Source organism: Cheilinus undulatus, linkage group 5, assembly GCF_018320785.1.
Source record: "Cheilinus undulatus linkage group 5, ASM1832078v1, whole genome shotgun sequence".
Classification (NCBI taxonomy): domain Eukaryota; kingdom Metazoa; phylum Chordata; class Actinopteri; order Labriformes; family Labridae; genus Cheilinus; species Cheilinus undulatus.
Genome location: NC_054869.1, coordinates 25,138,938 through 25,160,734, shown reverse-complemented (window position 1 = coordinate 25,160,734; position 21,797 = coordinate 25,138,938). Strand labels below are relative to the sequence as shown.

General features: G+C 38.9%; 1 protein-coding gene across 2 annotated transcripts in view; it reads left to right on the top strand.

The window, feature by feature from the left end:
• adamts3 (ADAM metallopeptidase with thrombospondin type 1 motif, 3) overlaps window positions 1–20,468 on the top strand; it is a 239,396-nt gene extending 218,928 nt beyond the window's left edge. For both annotated transcript variants that reach the window (XM_041788544.1, XM_041788543.1), the window contains 3 exons: window positions 9,864–10,071; window positions 14,480–14,597; window positions 18,081–20,468. In XM_041788544.1, the coding sequence (XP_041644478.1) occupies window positions 9,864–10,071; window positions 14,480–14,597; window positions 18,081–18,547 (793 nt within the window). In that variant the 3' untranslated portion in view covers window positions 18,548–20,468. The remainder of the gene's footprint in view (window positions 1–9,863; window positions 10,072–14,479; window positions 14,598–18,080) is intronic.
• The last annotated feature ends 1,329 nt before the right edge of the window (window positions 20,469–21,797 follow it).

Below are 21,797 nucleotides of genomic sequence, written 5' to 3'. Positions count from 1 at the left end.
GTTATTATTCAGTGATTTTAAATCAAAGTCACAGAAAATAAATTAGCATTAGTCAGGTTTGAGAAATATATTTTACTGGCACACCAGATAGGCTGCTTTTCCAACTGTCATTGGGTGAGAGACGGGGTACTCCCTGGACTGGTCGCCAGTCAATTACAGAGCTGACATACAGAGACAAAAAACCAGGCACGCTGTCACTCACTGTGAATTGGTGAGAGTGTGGAAGTTGTAGAGCAGTTCTGCTGCCTTGGCAGCATAATCCATTGATCCACTCGCTGCAAGGCTGAGATCAACCGCAGACTTGGACTCATGCATGGGGTGATTGGTGCGCTGAGCAGGACAATGTGGCATTTTCTGTATCTGAGCATGCAGATGAAAGGCAGTCTTTTAATCTTTGGTCCTTCCGGTCTTGTTACTCTTGTGAGGCCTGGACATTGACTGATGGCCAAGGTGCCGACTGGTCTCCTTTGTGTCAACTTCTCTACATCACATCTTTGGGTATCATCGGCAAGACCATCTGTCTAATGCTGACATGCTAAGGAGGGTCAAGATTGGAAGGGTCAGCTGCCTAATAGGGGAACAGCAGCAGCACTTTCAAGGGCACCCAATGCAATTTCCCTTGCCTGATCCAACTCACCACATACTGGGTGCCCAGGACCCGGTCTAGATGCTGGTCTAGATGCTGGTCTAGATGCGGGGAGTGACCGGGTGTGTGTTGTGGAGGGAGCATCTGGGAGGGAACCTGGAGGGATAGGGTATGTGCCTAGTGCAGGCCTTGACGATGGCCATTAGAAGGCCAGCGCATTAATTTCCAAGTCTAATTATAGTTTTACTGTATTTGTAATTTTGTAGAAGTACCTTTTCAATAAATGGACTTTTTGAGCCTTGGAAGAGTCTTACAGGTCATTTTTGAACTTTCCCAAATCTACACCAAGTGAAGAATATGAAACAACCTGCTCATCTTAAAATAATATGTAAACATCTGTGTCCACTATTAAAACTTTCCAACAAAATTGTGGTTACTTACTGTCAGTTTAACAACTACTGACAAGAAAATAAAGAAAAACTTTTGACAAAATAATTTTAGAGTCTCAATCATGATGCATTATTGCCCTCTAACTGAGGAACCTTTTAACATTTTATACTGATTTGTTGCTGTATGTGGAAGAAGCATCAACCCATTTCTGCCCTCTATCTTTGCTTTTGTTGTCTTAACTTTGTGTTAGAAGTTTTGACAGAGTGATTCCTCATTCACTGCACTCAGGCTTTGTGTTCAGAAAACACTTCAGCCCAGCATGCCAATTCTCTGTAATTTCTATCCAAAATCAATGAAAAGGCATTTCAGATCTGCTCCCCAATTCCATATTTGAATCTGGCCTTCAGAGAAGCCTGAAATGCATCAATGCCTATTGTGCCTGTTTCTTTTCCTCTATACATGCATCCTGTGCTATTTGTCGTCTCAGCAGGCTGTATGTGATGGCGGTTTTTGTAGTATGAAAGGGGCTTTTATCTCCGACTTATGAGTTTGTCGTCTATCAAAGAAAATGTCATTGAATTCAACAAAGGTAAGGGAAAAAACAAAAAGAATCCTAAAGGAGCAGGGAGTCCAAGTGCACTTCTGTGCACAGTGAAATATATCTTCAATTAGCCTCTTAGGAAGGGTACACTCACAAAAAGATGTGGACCAATTTGGACTCAATTCCCCCTTTTGACCAAAGTCCTTAGAAGCCTGTTTATCTAAAGGTTGTATAGATTATCTGGCCACATTCTCCTGTGGTGCAAGGTATGGTATGAGAAATTTACCCTTCACAATCTGCTTAGAGGACAATTGGGACAGCCTGATTTGAAATAAACATTTAATGCAGTATTGTGCTGCATTTATGATCAGAAATCCTGTTGAAACTGAAGAGAGTCAAACACTCACTCTGTGGCCAATCAGGAAGGAAGCTGATTAAAGTAAGAAGCACAACAAACACAGACTAGGTGACGATAGTCAACGGAAGCATAAAGTTAGTTAAACCAGGAGAGACTTGATACGAGTTTAACAATTATTTATTTTACAAGTTTGGAAATGTTTGAGATCGTGAAATGTCTTTGCCAATTAAACTCCATCATGATGTCTTTATGAACTTGAAGGGGCAGTGAGGCCGACAGCAGTTTAGGGGTCTAGACTCTGGTTTTTGGGATGGAAGAGGTAGGATAAGATGAGTGACTTCTGTGGAGACACTGATGAGATGACTTGGAGGTAGCTGGGGAGGAGGAGGGTTGCAGCAGTTGCACTGAACAACTGACTTTGAATGAGAGGAGACAGATTTTTAAATTATGACAGCTGCAGGATGATTGGATTAAGAGAGGTTGTGGCAGAAAAGGATTGGCTTAGTATTTAAGTGAGTAGATGCCCGTACCAGCTGATTACCAAAGCTGGAAACAGAGCAGGAACAGGGGAACACGTAAGTGAGTGAAAGGATGATTGGGAATGAAACCGTCTTCCTGCTTAAACTTACGCTAAGCTTCATATGATGATAGAAATAAAGGACCAACTAGTTAAAAGTGTCCTGTAAAACCTCCTACAATCAAACTGACAGGGAAAGATGCTGGGCCAAAACTGCTACTGCAATGGATGTAAGGGGTAGCTAGCTAACCACATGTAGCTTGTCAACTCTAGATTTTCATTTGACAATGTGAGATTTTGAGCTTTGAGAGTCGAGATTCTTGTTGTCAGTGAACAAAATCTGTCAGTCTGTGGCGTGCTGTGTTGGTCATCTCATTGCACCCGCACTATATGCAACAAAACAGTTAAATCACTCATTATGTGTCAATATGTGTGGGTCTCTTTTAAATTTGTAAAGATTGTGGAAATTTTATAGTATGTATCAGGCTCTATCCAACCCACATTGTTAGAGTTGTTTCCTCCTGCTAGGTCAGTCAGATCTTTATAAAAATGATAGATGAGCAAGATAGGATCAGAAAATCTTAGGTGGCTGCATGGATCTTTTTGATCCAGTTTGTTCAGAAACCTAAGTGTAATTCAACAAACGTTTATAGATTGAGACCTTGACGGTTCAGTTTACGGACTCAGTTGTGTGATGTAAATTGATTTTTTTGGCAGGTTTGTGCTCTCATGTGGCTGTAAAGTTTCTATCAGATGCAGCCAGGTGGCATTGTTCTCTAAACCTTCAAATATGTTGTTAATCTATAAAGTGAAATTGTCAAGCAGCAGTCTAAGACCTATAATGAATGTGCTTGTTTTTCCTCACTCTCTGAGAGTGAGTTTTCTTTTCATTCCACTGCCTGAAAAATAAACTCTTCTTTTACTTGTTTGTTTTGGCAAACGATACTCTGTATCACCTACCAGAGGAAAGACCATTGAACAGTCCGTGTCTGGGTGTGAGCTGTCTGCCTGTTTCTGACCCAGTTAAAGTCCTGAGAGGAGGGCAAGACTATCCAAACTCTCTTCGTAGATTTTTCTAGCATTTCAGACTTGGTGATAGAAAGTTCTGAAGTGAGCACAAAAATATATAATGTCATCTGAGATTAACATTTTCAATGGCTTTTTTGAACTCATAATAACCTCATGTTTTTGATATTTTCAAAGCTGATGGGTAAAATATATGTTTCTCACTGAATGTTTTATTTTGGCTGCAGCGATCCTCTCTCTCATCGATTTGCACTACCATAAGAGTTAGCATATGGCTTTGAATGTGTCTTAACAAGTATTGGCTGGTTTGCCTTCAAATTTGAACCATGATCATACATCCTTCATTATGAATTTGGATTTAATTTGCAGAAGTTTATGATTATACATACCTGCCAAATTTCCCATCAGCCTCCTGTGTATTTGGGGTTAATGCTAATTAGAAAAAGTAAGGATGCCAATACTAGATTTGCAAACACATGCAAATGCATGTTTACCATTCAAGCTGGAGCCAAAATGTCCTGTTTCATGTGAAATAATGGAAAGCACTCAACCCTCATCCCCAACTCTCAAGGCATTTTTTCAGTTTGCTTTCAAATGAGAGGTGAAAAATCTTTTGGAAATTCAACCAAGTCCACTTGCCTTTAGGATAAGCTCTGAAGCACCATGTCATGGATGAGTGAAACCTTTCCTGACACCTCAGGGTTTAGGTTGATATTGGGACTAAAGTACTTTTGGAGAAGAAATACTGAACTCTCTGCTTTGGACTCAAACCACACTTTAACACACCCATGACTTTCTCCTTTTTTTTTTCCTCTAAGCCTGACTAGCTTTGGGTTTTCAGACCAGATTTCCATTAAATTTCTCATCCCTGTAAACATGTGCACAGCCTTTTAATAAAAAAAAGGCTTTTTATTGCCATAAGCTCATCACCACTAAGTCTATGCTGTCACCAGTTATTTAAAACTGCATGTAATAGGAGTGATGCTGAATAATTTACAGGGAGATAAGTTAAATCATTACTTAGGGCATTAAAGTCTGTTTTTGGCAGTAGTTATGCATCATAAATTCAAACACATATCTGTGATTAATAAGGATAAAGTTTTTTTTATAATCCTTTTCTTTTTCATGAGTCATTATTTTCTTCAATCATATTATAATGTTAAGCCATTTATCTGTCTCTGATGAATACTAAGAGCTTAAGGTTTAAATATTGGGAAATAATCTCATTAAGCAGCAAGATGATGTCGGCTATAAAATCCATGGTACTATTTAAAGTTCAACATGTACTTCTTAGCAAAGAATTGAGTTATGCCTTTAACTTCTATTTTCTGAACCACACAGTCTCTAATTTAATGTCTTTACTGTATTAATTTCAAATTGGTAATTCCCCATCAAGGCTGGTGATGTCATGTGCTCATATATTAACCCTGCCTAAATTAAACCAAGCCAAGAAAGAGCAGAACAACTTTCAAATGGTCAAAATTAAAAAAAAAATAGGTGTCGGTGTTTTCACATTTACACCAACCTTATTCCAACATATCTAGAATGTTAAGAAACAAAGTTTGGATTTCACTTTACAGGGACTTTAATGACTGTTAAGATCTAAGGTTTTAGTGCTTTACTAAGTATGTAATTTTTCCAAACTGTTGTTCTTTTTATTTCACAGGACTTCATTCAGGTTCATTTAAGATTTGATGTAACAAGTCACAAATATGCAATATAAAATATGAGCAACCAATCTGACTCCACATCCAAAGCTGTCTTGTAGTGTCAACATTACTTATTATTCTGTTTAAATCTCACCTGACATTTGACTAACCTGACACACCAGATACACTGTTTAACACGTCCATTGCATGGGATGTCTCCAAACAAAAATGCAAAAATGTATTTTTCACAAAGAAAAGGTTTTAGTGCAGTTCTTTACTCTACTGGTAATTACAAAATGCCATCCATTTCTGATAATAACTGCTGATATAGCTACATCAGAGCTAATCACTACACTGGTTGCCATTGTTTACTGGTCTGCAGTACAAGTAAACCCTGCCCACAGCTGCAGCCTTGTTATCCTCAAATGACACATCTTTGTCTGTTTTCAGACCTGGCACAAATGTTTAAGGTTGAAGCTTTTCAAGATGGATCTGCCTGGTGACAGACATGGAATCTGGCTACTCCATTGGCTTTTCAACACATTTAATGTGCTGAAGGGGCACATTAAATGTCATTCAGGCTATTTTGATGACCTAAAGCAGTCCTTTTCATTTGTACTTTTCTCACGCTGTTACAGGTCAAGACTTGCCTAAAGTATATCCATAAATAATTCATGCAGTAGACACTCCTCTGCAGGCTCTTTCTTGCATGTCTGTCATGTTGGTTTTCACATCTACTATAACACTAGCCCAGTGGTTTAGGACTCAACTGGCACATCTGAGTTTCTATGATCAATCTCATATGGAAAATACTGGTCCAAAATTTCAAACACCACAATTTTTCCTAACACTCAGGCAGGAATAAATTTATATTTGCTGAGAGGAAGAAAAAATATCTTAGTTTTTCTCATCTGGAGCTCAAATGTTGTCCCTGTCATTGTACAGCACTATTAGTACTGTATCATCTCTTTGGAGACATAGTGACAGAAATTTTAGCTTAAACATTAGAAAATCCAGTGTGTCCTTGTCCAAAATTATTCAGCCATTCACTTGTGAAGTTGCACATCATGTCATTTCCCAGCTACCCACTAAAAGTGGTCATCGATCTTCTGTTCTAATATTAAAAAATGGACAATGATTTATAAGTGATGGCACCAAACAAGAGAGTACCTTGTTGAAAAACTGTTCAGTCCTCTCAGTTAAAAAAGACTCAAAGTGAGAGGAGAAGGCAACTAGGGTGACATTTATGTTTAAGGATAATGCACTTGGCTCATCCTCAGTTCTGTACTATGTTGCAGGCAGAAAAGAGCCTGAAAATGTCATCTGAATGACTCCAGGTCCACTGGACTGACAATTTACCATGACATTTAGTCAAATTTCGAATGCTTCCCCCTACAGTGATAGGAAGAAACAGTCACTGAAACAACAAACATGGATGAGATTTAATGAATGGTAAACAATGAAAGACTTCCCAGACATGCCTCCTAATTCTGACTGATGTGTAAGTGCAGAGTTGAGGCTGCCTCTAACTGTGCCCTCTTCTTTTCCTTTTTTGGTGAAACCAAAAACTGTATAAATATTGGATTTAGCCATTGTAAGCATCAGTTTTGGTTGCTATAATTGTACAATGGTTGCTGCTCCAGAGAAGTTAAGGGTTTTAGTTAGCCATAGGCACAAACAGTTCACGTTTGTTAACATGGAAAAAGTCTCCACAAAAAGGCCTAGATTTGACTCTTATTATCAGACATAGGTAAGTTACTGGCATGTGGTATTAGGCATGATCATGTGACCATGCTTCTGAATGTGCAAAAGTTTAGGGGTGCTTTCACACCTGGACAATCAGGCTCAGTTTGTTTGAGCATAAATTGACACAACAACTGCACTCAGTGCAGTGGTAACACAATCAACATTAACCAGAACAATAAGTAGTTGACTCATCAACCATCAATAGTAGCATTATAAACAGCTGAAGTGGTGGTATTTGACAAGTAGATGCAGTAGAATGGCCATTGGGTAATAACAACTGATTATCAGCATGAAAGCAGACATAAGCAAACACTGTGTCCATCCAAAGCACCATCAGCAGAGCAAAACAGGACTTGACAACAAGCTGGTTTGAAAATGGATTTAGTGTTGAGGGTTTTATCTAGCTTGTCAAGCCTGGCAGTACTCCTCTGTGTTATGGTTAAAGAGTGACTGTGCTAATTGGCGGCCTTTAGCTGCATGTATCTGTGATTGCCTTTGTTACAACAGATGCTCAAGACAGCAAGAGTACTCATGACACAAAACTAAACAAGGAGATATTCACAAAGACTTTTAATGTTAAAGTGCAACTTTAAGAGCGTTGAAAGCCCCACTATTCATGGATGCACATGTTTGTTAACATAAAAGTATTTGTGAACAGTGTCTACCATTTTATGAATATGCTAATCTGCCCAAATGCTGATGAGATATTTCATGTCCTTAATGTTTGTTACAGTGACAAGCTTACATCAGTAAACATCTTGGAACTGCCTCATAATGCAAAGTGTGACCCTTAAAACATGGCATGTGTTTACTTATGCAATGGTAAAAAAAAAAAAAAAAAGGTCAGTGCTGTAATGGTGGGAGAACAGCCCTGACTCAGTGTGTTCAGTGTTGCTTTGCAGTATTGCACTGTGAACACAGAACAGCCCATGGAAAAAGCAACAATACATCACTGTATCATCTGATCTGGAACAAAGTCCAACTCCATTGAGAGCACCCTAAGTCAAAATATAAGTAGTAGCAGTTATTAAACAAAATGAATCAGCTTTCAGTTCTTTGTAAAGAGCAATGAGATATAATGAAAAAGACCTGCTTGTACCAATCAGCATGGCTCCATAGTAAATTTTAGCCTTTAAGTATGAAGTCTAATGGTATAACTTTTTTGGAGCTGCACGGAAATGCAATTTTGGTGCTCTTCATGTTTTAGCCCAAAATGTTGTTGATTGGTTGGAACAGCTGCTTCTCTTAAAAAAATCAAGGTCCTTTGGTTATAATGAACGATTCAATATGCAATGCTAATGGCTCTTATATAAGATGATGCTGCTTATTTTTCTCTGCATTGACCTTTCTGCCTTGAAGGCTCAGAAATAAGGATACTATTATGCACAGAGCTTAATTAATTTTTATATTATGTTTTGAATATATAAGAATACCCAGCCAGCTGCCAGAGACCCCAGAGGCTCCACATGCCTTTTTAGAGGTGATAGAAAAGCTACAAAGGCAAATATGTCTTCACATCATCAAGAGCATGGCAACTGTTAGCCTTCTAAAGTATTTCAAGCCTCTGTTCTTGTATGCACGAGAATAATAAGAATGTCTTCCTTTTTTTTTAAATGGGGCTTTAGAGGTAACAATGCAAGAAGTCAAAAGCCTGCTGGCCTCTTGTCATACTGCATAATGTCACTGACATGCAGTAAATTGAGCTTTAGTGCTGTCTTTTTCTTTTCTTGTTTTTTCATGAGTTGACTAGTTTAGAAGAAGGTACCTTTTGCAGAAGATTAACAATGATCTTGTGGCTCTTCATAAATGGATGACACCCTTTTAAACAGCTTTAGTGGCACAGGTACAAAGAAATGTGAACTGAACCTAGTCCTCATCAACAGAACGTCCCACAAGATAAGTTTAAAAGATAATAAAATCAAAATGTTTCTTCTCCAAAAGAGGACTCAGGAGAGGGACAGCTATGAGTGTGAGCAACAAAGACAAAATGTCCTTCTTCTGTTTCAAAAAAGAAGACTGGTTTGGGATTTATCTTTTTCTTTTTTGATGTAGAATAAATAGTTAATGCTTAGGACGAATGGCTCTTAAAATCATTCTATTAGCAGTAAGGACAGTGTTTGGTTGCTATTATGCGTTAGTGAAAACCTAATTATTGCAGTTTGCTTAATGGCACATTGACTTGCACATTGGCACACTATATCTTTTTTTATAAAGCCATTTTAGCAAACTTTCAAACTGCCTTTCCTCTTTAAATCTTGAGGGATGGGATTCATATTCTTTGGAAATTGCGCAGTTTGTTGTTCTCTGTGTTGGGAAATAAAGCTCATAGGTTGTTTTCATATTTTGCTTGAAACTATCTGCCATTTTTTTTCTGTAACTGCAACACTTAATCAGCCCCGAATTTCTAAGTTTAAAGTCCTTAAAAAAATCTTCCTGTTTGTGACTGAGCAGCACAATTATTGGGTTTTTTATAATCTGTATGTGAATGATTATTTTTCCAGGCCAGACTGAACTTGAAAGAGATTTCTATGATATCAGTGGGCCCATCTGTATATTTAATAGCCCATCTTATTGTGCCATAAACAGTTAAGTGCCTATAACACAATGGTGCATCAGCTTAAATATTCAATAATGTACCCTGATAATATATTTCAACCATAAGAAAAATTGAACTGCAGTCAATTCAATTCTGGTGTATATCGCCATAAAACAGAAACGTCTAATTTCCCCTGAGGGGTACACAACACTGCTAACTGAAGACCCCCAATTTCTGATGCCTTTTAGCTGACTTCCTAGCCTCAGCATTAAGAAAAGATTGTCCTTTTAAAGCAGTTTCTTTTAATGAACTGTGATACAGCTTAAACCCAACACAGGATCATAAATGTAGCACATTTACTCGTGATGCAGTTATTTTTGCATTCTTGCATTGGTTATTTTATTTCTTAATTCTTTTGCCACAGTTTTTGTTAGATCTGTACTTTAATTTGTCATGAAACTACATACCAGACCTGTCAAAGATCCTCAGAATCTCCCTTTTCTGATTTGTCTAGGTGGATCTCAGATGAATGGGAGCACTGCACTAAAACCTGCGGCAGTCTGGGCTTCCAGATCCGAACTGTCCGCTGTGTTCAGTTTCTTCATGACTTCACCAACCGATCCATCCACAGCAAATACTGCAGCGGGGAGAAGCCAGAGAGCCGGAGACCCTGTAACAGAGTCTCATGTCCAGCCCAGTGGAGGACTGGAGCCTGGTCAGAGGTGAGGTATCCATGTGATGTATATGAAGAGGAATTCTCTTTAGCTTTGGTATTTTAGAGTCTGATTGATTTTTTTTGTATCATGTAGCTACAAAGTTTTCTCTTAATAGTCATACATAAATAATGAAACATCTGATACTGAATTCAGAGCAGTTGTTTTCTATCTCATCTGAAAACAACGTTGCTTTTTTGACAGCATTACCATGTATGAACATACTCTATGATATGTATTTGATATGTATACACATGTGAATATTGAAAAAAATCAGTGAGGGCGTTGGTGTGGAAGAAACACGTGGGAAAAATGTGTTTGCAAGTGACCAATATGTAAAAATAATTGCTTCTTGAGCTATAACATTCAGTCAGAGATTTGTTATTTACCTTGAATTAGTCATAAAATTGGCACTTATTTCCTGTAATGTAGCTTAATAGCTTCAGTTTCTGCAGGTAACATCATGGTCACAGCTGTTTTTAATGCTGTCTCAATGTGGAGTAAACAGGTTTCAGGCCTACTGTCATGTTGACATGTTCATTTGATCCCAGTGGGACATTAGCAGGAGATGAGAAACATCTCTCTAAAGACAGACAGCTGGATCACATCAGAGACTCATATTCACCCAAGATTAATGATTTGTTTTCTAGATTGACATCATCCATTAGCTGTTCAGCACAATTGTGACGTGGTAAACACGGCTGAAATGATGCCATATTTAGGTTGAAATAAAAATCCCTTTCAAATGATGCCAAGATTTGATTGTCTCCAACCAATAGAGACTCTACATGCTTTCTTCCACTTTGCCTGTAGGAAGATGATGTCTGTTGAAGTATAAGTTCAAAAACATTAGAAAACAGTAACAATGCTGCTCTGAAACACTGCAACAACTTAACCCTTTTCTGGGGCAGTCAGAGGTAAGACATACAAAACCAAACACACAATATGTCACGTCAGAGATAATCAGGGTTTTTATGCTGTCTATATAGACAAACTTGAGTTAGCGTGCTTTTGGGACTAAACATGGTCAAGAGTTGCTAGTGTTGTCTGTTGGACCCTTATCTTCATCTGATACTACAATTACCAGTTGTTCAGACTTTTGGACTACTATTTGACAGAGAAGGCAGGCAGGCAGCACACTATGTGTTTGATTTGTTCCTGTGTTTCCTCACACAAAAGGGCTAGTTTCCTTTTTTTGTATGTGTGAGCCGTTACTGGTGGACTTTGTAAAAATCTTGAGATTCTCCTTTTTTAACAGTCTATAACGTGGCGAAGTTTACTCAATATTTTGTGCTGTTACTGAGTTTGTTAACTGCTTAAATTATAAATGGCCAGTATATGGGCAGTGCAGGATAGAAGGTTAAGTTAATTATGTCCCCTAATAGTCCAGGGCTCCAGGCAATCGCCTACCATTGCCTAATGGCAAAGTCTAATCAAATAACTAATTTGTTATCCTATTTAGATGAGACAGCAGTGTGTGGTGAAAAGAGAAAGAGAAGTGTAGTAAGGAGAAAGAGAGAAATAAAGCACAGACAATGGCTGTTAGTGGAAAAGGGGTCAGCACTGCTCTGAATAAACTGTAACTAAAATGATTTGAGGTTTTTATCAAATAAATCCTGGAGGAGAAAACCACAGACCCCCTGTTGAGGTCTGTGCTGCGCCATAATGGCCAAATAATGTCCTTATATTTAAGAAATCTTATATCATATTCTCAGGTACCAAATCATTATCTCCCCTAGGGCTGACATGGCTAGAGTTGGCCAGGTGGATTTTATGTCGCTGCCTTTCCTTCACCTGAAGTCTATCTATAAAACTCAGCTAGCTGCAGTAAAAACAGCACCCCAGATAAGTTTAAGAAGATGTTACAACTGAGACATTTTGCTGACAATGACGCTCAGCTGTATTTGTTTGAGTCAGAGTTTACTGCAAAAGAGATGTAGTCAGGTGAATCCCACAGTAAAGAAGGAGTTTGTTGCATAAATTGACAGCATGTCAACATGGATTAATTCTATGCAAAAATCTGCATGAAAAAGTCTGACCTCTTTTCCTCCAGCACTGAGGCACAGTTGTGGCCTAATGTGCTCTTTTGATCATTTCTTACCCATTAGTCTGCAGGATATTTTAAAAAACTGCTGAGGTAGTTCAGTGCAGCATTTGCTTGCCAAGCCCTTAATAATAGGTCAGTCCAACTCAAGTCTTCACACTTTTATCATCTCTGTCAAATGCTGTCCCCAGAGCACTGGACAATTAATAAATGTTAAAGATATTCTTTGTAAATTTGATCATTCTTCCCATGCTAAAATGTGTTTGAATAGTTGAACAGCCTATTTTTTTAAGTGTCATACTGTATGTTTTAACTTTTGGTTGTTATTATCACGATTAAATACAGTTTCTGTACAAAGAGCATATTTACTGTAAATGAGACTGTAATGTGGCTGTACTGTAGGTTATATGAGAGTCAACACTAAAGTTTAAGAAGGAATGTTTTAGATGAAGCAGCCTGAAACACATAGTTTTGTGAAGCTAAAAATTCTTAGTAGGGACTTAGTGTCTCTTCAAAATCAGGGCTGCCAAGCAAGTCTTGATGTGTGTTTTGAGGCTACTAGATTAAATTATAAAAAGACAACTTGTAAGACAATTGCCCTTGGCTTTCTAGTTTTTCTCTTTTTTTGCTACATAAGATTTAATTAGTCCTGATGCTGGATTTCAGCTGTTAAATACATACATATGAGCAGATGCATGGGCTACTCACGGTCAAAGACCTGCTTCCACAAGTATGTTTGAAGGGATTTTAGTCCACATGCATTTTACTATTACAATGTGACGGCATAGGACTTGATGAAATAAGGTTCTATGTCCCCAAAGGCATTATTATCGCTGGACTTAGGCAAGAGTGTATGACACAGACAGTAAATTTAGCGTATCAGTGCTTGACCTGAGGGAGAGAGTGGGTGAGTAGGGGTGGATTAAAACAGTCACATACATATGGAGGAGCCTCACTGTGACATGAGGATTTTAAGTTAAAGGAGCTCCTGGATGCAAAGGGGTGTCAGTGAAGGGATCTTAGGACTGAGGTATGTGAGGCTGTTCTTGACATAGCTGGGAGTGTCATTGCAGCAGTTTGAATGATGTTGCAGGATCAAGGGCGTGTACGTAAAGTGAATGGGAACGTTTTCTTCAATACAAGATGGGATACAAGCATCTGTATTCAAAAGGAGCAGATCTGAGTTCATAAATGTGTCAAAGGGGCAAAAACAGTTGTGTGTTAGCTGTTTAGCAAAAAATCTGTTATTCAGTATTTTATAGTCAAGGAGCCCAAATAAGTCAGAACTCAATAGAATTTGCATTCCCACAGCGTAGGTAGTAGCATGCAGCTTCATGCACCTCTGCATCCTTAACACTGTCTTGCAGAGACAGAATCTGAACGTAGGGAAACCCAGGCCCTGTACGACTGTAGCAATGATAAGTGCCAGGAGAAGTAAGTATAAAATGAACAGCAAAGGCCCCTGAGCTGTGCCCTATGGGATACCACAAGACATTGGTGAGGAACAAAGGTAACAAGGTCTTGTCCATGAGATGAAATACAAGCATGTATACAGGGGTTGATGATGCCTCTGGTTATACCAGCCGATGTAGAAAAAAACCTTCAATTTAAGTCTTCCTAATGGCCAACAGTAGCAGTTTTCATGGTTGTAAAAGAAACTTGGTTAGTATGATGCCACCAAAATTACCCTATTTAACAGTTTGTTTCACAGGGCTGTTAGATGACTTACTCTGTTAATTGTGTTTAATATCAGAATTTCTATAGGTAATTGCAATTTATCGCTCTTTTTGTTTGCAAAATAGAAGTATTTCAAACTGTTTTTGTTTCTTTTAGTATTTTTCACTGTGTTGAACTAAACAGTGGAGATGAAGCAGACAAAAAGTCTCCAATACACTGTAAAACTTCTGTCTTTGGTTAAGAAGCATTAACATTAAACCGTGGTTTAACAAAAAAAAAAGGTTTAGAATGTATGCCTCCAATCCATTTTGTTTTTATAACAGAAACACAACCATTCAGACACTTTAAATCTGGTGCAAACTAAAACAGCCAACAGCAAAGTAATCCCCAAAGTTATCCTGCAGACAAAATGCTTTCAGATAGACTTTGACGGACTTTATCCCCCATGCGCTTTAAAAGTGAAATCCAGTTTAAAAAGGAGGACGGAGGAGAGTTTCCCTGCTGATATCTCTGGCAGGTCAGCTGTGGTGGAAATGTTCTGTGGTTCTAGGCACAGACTGAATTTCAAGTCAGGTTGTTATTCTGCACTGCCCACTGCCTGTGTGACCTGCCCCCACTCCTCTCATCCCTGTCCTCTAAGAAAGTGAGATTTTTTATTCTGTGTGTGATTGAGTGGCTGTTTGTGCCTCTCTTCAGTGCTCTGTGACCTGTGGAGAAGGGATGGAGAGGCGTCAGGTCACCTGCCGGATTGGAGATCAGTGTAACGGAGAAAAACCTGAAAGTGTGAGACCCTGCAGACCAGGACCCTGCCATGGTGAGCATGTTTACTATAACAACCTGATAATACTGATTTTTAAGGGACAGATGTTTTCATTCTCCGCCTCATCTTTTCAGCTTATTTTACACTCTTTAAACTGTGGACCAGTCATTAGTAAGTATATCAACTGTTGTGACAGCTTCTTCAAAATAAATCACTACATTGCTTCTCTGCAATCTTTTCTAACAATTTTTGCAGTTTCATCTCCTAAACTTGTCCCACTGTTTCTTGTGGCAACAAAATCAAAAGCAGAAAGTTTAAACTTGCTTGAGGTTTACAATTCATCAAAACAAATACCAAGTCTGAATACATCTTATCACAAATTATCTTGTGGTATTGTTGTGCACAGAATTACTGTAAAAATCCTCATATGCAAACAATGGCTATATATTGTAAATGAAATTTAAATTGTTGAAAAATAAAATAGTTTATTTGACAAATGTGGTTCCTAAATGTTGACATAATGCCAGCTGCTTTATGGAATTCTTTCGATGAAACTTAAATGTCATGATGATATTGCAGCCAAAGAAGGAAGATAATCTAGGATGAGAATTTAAATAACACAGACTCTCCCTTGTGCAGGAGAGGTCTTTAAAGGACATACTCAATGTCCATACACAATATTTGTCTTCAGTACACTATGCTACTACCTGACTTGTGAATTGCTGTCAAATCAGTATATTCCCCATGTACAGAAGGGATTTAGTCATAGTTAAAGGCACCTTTGGGGGTTAGTAACTCACTGTGTTAAGCATCTAAAATCATTTAACTAATCAAAAATAGTTGTTTGTATATTGTGTGTTTTGCTATTAAAGAAAAATCAACACAAAGGGATAAAACAGTTATGATTGATTGTAGTGAGCAGACAGAAATATTGCTCTCACTTTGAAAACATGCAGACATTCTTTATCTTACCTTCTCTGTCACATGACCATCACAGCCTACTTCTCCTTGGTACCTTCAACAGACCCAGGCTCTACTCATGCAAACTCCAGGTTGTGTCAGTGCCGAAACTATCTACAGTACCTGTAAAAAGTATTTACTCTGTTGATTATTGTACCTTTTTATTAATTTTATAAATCAATCACGCTCAATTTAATTTGGCTTTTTTTGACACAAAAAAATCCTAAAAAAAAAAAAAGAAAAAAACTCTTTAATGTCAAAGTTAAAACAGATTTCTACAAAGTAGTGTCGATTAAATATGAATATGTGATGTAAAATGGGGCATAAATAAATGGCATGAATATTCGCCCCTTTAAGAGAATGACCTGATTCAACAGAGGTCCAGCCAAGTGGTGCTAGTATTCTCACAATTAGTTGAATGGGGATCACCTGAGTGCAGTGAATGTGTCTTAGTTGATTATAGTATAAAGACACATGTACCTGCAAGGTCCAGTCTCTGGTTAATCAGTATTCCTGGCTACCATTATACCATTAAGATAAAAGAACACTCAGTTAAATCCATCATCAAGAAATGGAAGGACTATCGCACATGTGTAAATCTGCCTAGATCAGGCTGAGATCAGGGAGTCTCCATGGTTAAGTGGAAGAAAGTTCTTTGGTCTGATGAGACCAAAATGGTGCTTTTTGGCCATCAGACAAGATGCTATGTTTGGCAGACACCAAACACTTCAAATCACCACCTACACACCATCCCCACTGAGAAGCACGGTGGTGGCAGCATCATGCTGTGAAGTTGCTTCTTGGCATTTAGGCGTGGAAGGCTTGGGAAGGTAGAGGGTAATATGAATGCCCAATACATGCAAATCCTCGAGGACAATCTTATTCAGTCTGCTACGACTACGGCTTGGAAGAAGATATATTTTCCACCAAGGCAATGACCCAAAACAAACAGTAAAAGCTACACAGAAATGGTTTAAAGACAACAAGGTGAATGTTCCAAAAAATGACCCAGTCAAAGCCCAGACCTCAATCCACTAGAAAATCTGTGGCTGGACTTGAAAAGGGCTGTTCATCCCCGATCCCTGTGCAACCTGACAGAGTCTGAGCAGTTTGGGCTACTCAGAAGAATGGAGAAAAATTGCAGTGTCCAGATGTGCAAGCCTCATTGAGACCTATCCAGACTCAGTGCTGTGATTGCAGCCAAAGGTGGATCTACTAAATACTGACATGAAGGTGGTTAATTTTCATGCGGTTACTTATTTTACATGACATATTTTTGCTTAATTGACATTACCTTGTAGAAGTCTGCTTTCACTTTGACACTCAAGAGGTTTCTTCTGTTTTCTTTTTGTCACAAAGCCAAATTATATAGACCATGATTGATTTATAAAACCATTAAAGGAATAAAGCGTCCAAGGGGTTGAATACTTTTTAAAATACACTGTACCCCTAGCCCATGGCCTCTAATAACCCCCTCAAACACTACACATTATCCTTGGTGCCAACATAACTTCTGAAAAGAAAACCCAAGGAAGCACAAGAAAAGATAGAAAAACATATTGAAAAGTCTTAAACGAGAGCTTTGAAAGAGAACGGGGCAAGCAGAGCCTGGGTTAGGTGTCTTAATCAGAGCTGGCACTCACCCCTGCCTGATTGGGTGAATTTTTATGAGTAAAGAAAGGACAGGGAATAGATTAACAGAGAACTTGAATGGTTTCCCCTTACCTATAATTTGATCTTTAACTGGCTGTTATTCCTCCCCATCCAAATCATCTGACAGTTTTTAACTGCTATATCAGATATCTCCTGAAGTGTCTTCTATAACTGCTTATACATTTTTGATCAACAACATGCATTTTGTAGGATTACTTTAAATTTAACGTTGTATTCTCAAATAGTGCACCAATGATGTGCACCCGTCAATCAAGCCTAAGATTAGGTAACACACATTTATGTAAAACTTGTAGTATTTGGGAATAAAATTGATCTTTCTAAGGACTATATAATTTTATTATGCTTAGATCTTCACCAAAGTGTCTAAACAGCTTACTTAATTTTGGGCTGATATGCTGTATTAATATGAAGCATCTGAAGAATGGATCAGTTTATAGTTTCTTCCAAAAAACAAGTAATTCAGTTGGTTAAGAGAGTCTGAGGGATGCCTGAAGCATCTTCAGAGTAGCTGCGAGCCTGATCAGCCTTTATCAAATGTCTTCTGGCACTTATCTATATGAAAACATGGTGCTGGCAAGCTTCACTTGAATGTCATAATAATGTTAATACTTAAGAGGCACAATCAGGAGTCAAGCTGCAAACCCACTTCAAATTCCTATCCACAATCACTGGGGTCCGCTGGTTGGCAGTGGAGGTCTGGCAGTAAAATGAGCAATGTGTTGTTGAATGTGCCGTGGCTGACATGTACCCAAGTATTTTGCAGCACAGATGCTTAGCTGTGTTTTTTTATTAAGATCCTCAGCCTCTGTAATGCATCCACCTCCACACAGCCTCTATTATGTCCATCCAGGGTAACCTTTCACCATTCACAGCAGTGACACTTTGCTGCTCTTTGACTTTCAGATGAGCCATGCAGTGGAGACAAGTCCATCTTCTGCCAAATGGAGGTCCTAGCCCGATACTGCTCTATTCCGGGCTATAACAAACTGTGCTGCGACTCCTGCAGCAGGCGCACTGGGGCGCTATCTTTGTTCGCAGAGGCGGCTGAGACAGAAGAACATGTCCGCTTTGGTTCAGCCTCCCAGTTCCTGGAAACTTTAACAGCCAACATTACACGCAGTGGTAAACAAAGCTCAAGCAAAGGACCAGCAGGCAATGCTGTAAAGTACGTCACAACTCCTTCTCCGCTTAAGAAAACCTCATCACGGATCACTGTGGCACCGAGGCGGGTCCCAAGACACACAGGTCTGTCTGGCAGGAAGCTCCCTGTTATGGCACCACCCCCACTGGCAGACCGCACTGAGAGTCAAAAGCTGAACAGCTTGACGGATAGCCGGAGCCTGACGGCTTATTCTGAAGTGGAGAGATGAAAGTGACGGCTTTCCCCTTCGGGACTCTTATTGTACAGTAGATAGTCCAGCTTCTTCCTGAGTCTTGTCACACCAAAAACAACCACAACATGAGAAAGAGAAAAATAAAGTAAAGTGCTGGTTCACTTTGTTATGAATTAACCTTTTGACTGTGACACTAATCTTAAATATGTTCTACAGAAAGCCCCCAGACTATTTGGATCCAAACAGCCATGTTGCTCACTGCTATACTTTATGCAAAGAGGAGAAAATATACTTGCAAGGTACTGGGGGTGCATGGTCTGTTTCAAATGAAAAGCTTAATGAAACACATCTGCTGTAATTAGTAGTAAATAGAGAGACAGGTCAATGAGGGATTTATGAGATTAAGGAATGCTCTAAATGAAAACGCTGACCACAATGTGAAAGATCATAAGCAGATGTATCAAAGAAGGAACCACCCAGTGTTACAGCTTTCTTCAGTGCCACCTTCAGCATCAGCTGGGGTGACAGGTGCAGCTTTGTGTTTGTTATTTCCCCCTAACCAGTCTTTCTTCTGCTCTTGTCATTTAATGAATCAGGCTCCTGGTGTCTGCAGAGTAATGAGGCAGGTTTTCCAGCAAACACTATTTAGACAGCAAGAAAGAGAATGTCATCAGTGCAGTCAGGGGGGATCCAATTTGTTAAAACTCGAACAGACTGAACCTATCTGAAAACAAAAAGGAACTTTTACTTGGACATCAATAACTGCCACTTTCTTGCCAAAAGTACTATGAAGCTTCAGTCGTAAGGTTCAGTAATTCCAGTTCTTCCTGAGGAATGCATCAAAGAAACATAGATATTAACTGGCTACATATGTGAAGTGGCTGGGGAAACACGAGAACAATAAGGGAAATGGTTTGAATAATGAAGACTGCTTTTTATGTAGCAGTGTCTCAGAATTGGTGCTCTACAATTTCTATTGAAATGGGTATTTATAAAGGTCCTGTAAATACTGTACATGAGCATATCAGTGTTATGGGAAGAAGCAGGGAAACTTTCAAACACCCTCTAATTGAATGACCAAAACAGATGTCTACATGTTGACTCTTTCTGTAGCTTTGTTAAATGGTTGTATACAGGGAGCTCTTTCTGGTCCAGCATAAGATATGATTAGAACGCCTTCACATCAGTGCAGTAAACGAAATAAGATGCTTCAAACAGGAAATGGTTAGTTGGCTTAGTTTCGCTTAACTTAGCTTAACTAACCTTTGTGTAAGGACTAATTACAGATACTCTCTGGTGTAAAATAAAAGTTACCAGCATCTCATATATCTCATCTCAGCTTATAAATGGAATAACTCATATAAAAGGTCAAAACTATTCTATCACTCAGAGCTGAGCTGGCTTACTGAGCTAAACAGGTCTCCAGGCTGTGCTCCATGTTTAACATGCAGACATGATAGAGTTTTATGCTTTCACTTTTGAAAAGAAAACAATAAAGCAAACTTCTGAGAAACTTTCGTTTCAAGGCAGAATGTGTAGGATTTGTTTGATGCGGTATGTCCTCATCTCAATGTCAGTGTAGTACTTTAGGAATGCTAATGTTCTGGCATTTGGTGCCCTACTTTTTTAAAGAACCCTCATACCCTGCATGCAAACTGCTGTTTTGTTTCTTGGAAAATCCAAGAAATTTTGCCCTATACAAAAAACATCTACAGTTATTCTGTGCTTTTTTTAGGCTGATGTTTGAGAAGTGATGCCATCATGGTTGTTGATTTGCACATTCCTCCAAAAGAAAACTGTCCTCAGGATGGTGATTTTTGTTTCTCCAAGAAGGGAACTAAGGCCGGCCACACACTAGACAATTTTTTAATCTAAAACGATTTTAAAACCATGAGAGACCACAGACTTAGGGACAGTTCCCAAAGATTTTTCATCTTTAATCCTCTGAACGCACACACTAGACGACTCAACCAGACTGTCAGATCACTGGAGACCACACACCTGCCGACCTGCCTATGACCTCGTGTGACCACATGACTTCAGAAAAAAAAAAAAAAAAAAATCACGGATGTCTGTCAATACCATCTTGCTGTCCCTCCACAACAGGCCGTCCTGGCACACGTTACAGGTGAAGCAAAAATCATAAAACAAGGGAAAGACTCTGGATGAAATCATGGCTGAAATAAGTTAAAGTTGTGTTCATGGTTGTGAGTGGTGAAAGTACATATGATCTGGCTGTGACGCTACCCGGTCTGCTCACTCTCATTGGTTGTTGTGGGTACTCCGTCAGCGGCACTACGGCCTAGAATCGTAAATATCAAACATGTTTGATAGTTACTATTCGAGATTTTGGAGGCTATGGCACGATTTGGGGCAGTAAAACAACCGTGTTGACACCACACACACAAGGATTATTCAGACAAATAGTTGTTTGCGAAGAGGCTCCTCTTGGGACACGCCCCCACGATCGCCGGGGGAGGCAAATCTTGCCTAAAATCGGGCTTAAAATCCTGTAGTGTGTGGCTGGCCTAAGACTAAATATATATAAGTCATTGTCAGTATTGCTTGCTGTACACAGCTGGCTTTTATTGAACTTGATCAGACATTCAATTGCTAGTTAAAATTTCACTTTAAAGAAGTAGAGCCTCAGACAGACGTAGAAACTTACCGATGGTAGCTTTCTACGTCACAAAAAGGTAGAGTCTTACTCCCAGTACCAGACTGCTTTCTTTCTTTTTTTTTTTTGCTTTTTTTTGCTTTTTTTCAAATTCCTGAACATGGTGGAGTTAGCTCTGAGCTGGGGGTTTTACTTTCACTTAATGTAACCATGAAAGACCTATCAGTCCCTTGAATAGCAGAGAGATGGATTTTTGTTCTCGTAACAAAAACTCCCAAATTCCCACCATTTAAAAGCTTCATTAAGCATTTTTGACCACTAGAGGGCAGAAAGATTCTCACATTGATGCTGTGATACTCAATCGACTTTTAAATACTGCTTAAAAAACAGGGGTAGACTTAAAAACAGAAACAGAGCAACATCTTCAACAGAATCAGTTAATATGACTGTTATTGCTCAATTTTTTTAACAGACCTGTAAAATGTTTGTGCCGGGGGAATTATTCATCTTTCCAGGTGCTAGATATTCCATGTTCTTTGACAGCCTTTTATTTATTCATACCATCTGCTGTTTGGTGCTAGCTAACATACACTCAGTTTTGATGTTTTTCTTTCAAATGGGAGCTGAACAGATCTAAACCAAGGTGCTATAAGCTATGTAGAGCTTCAG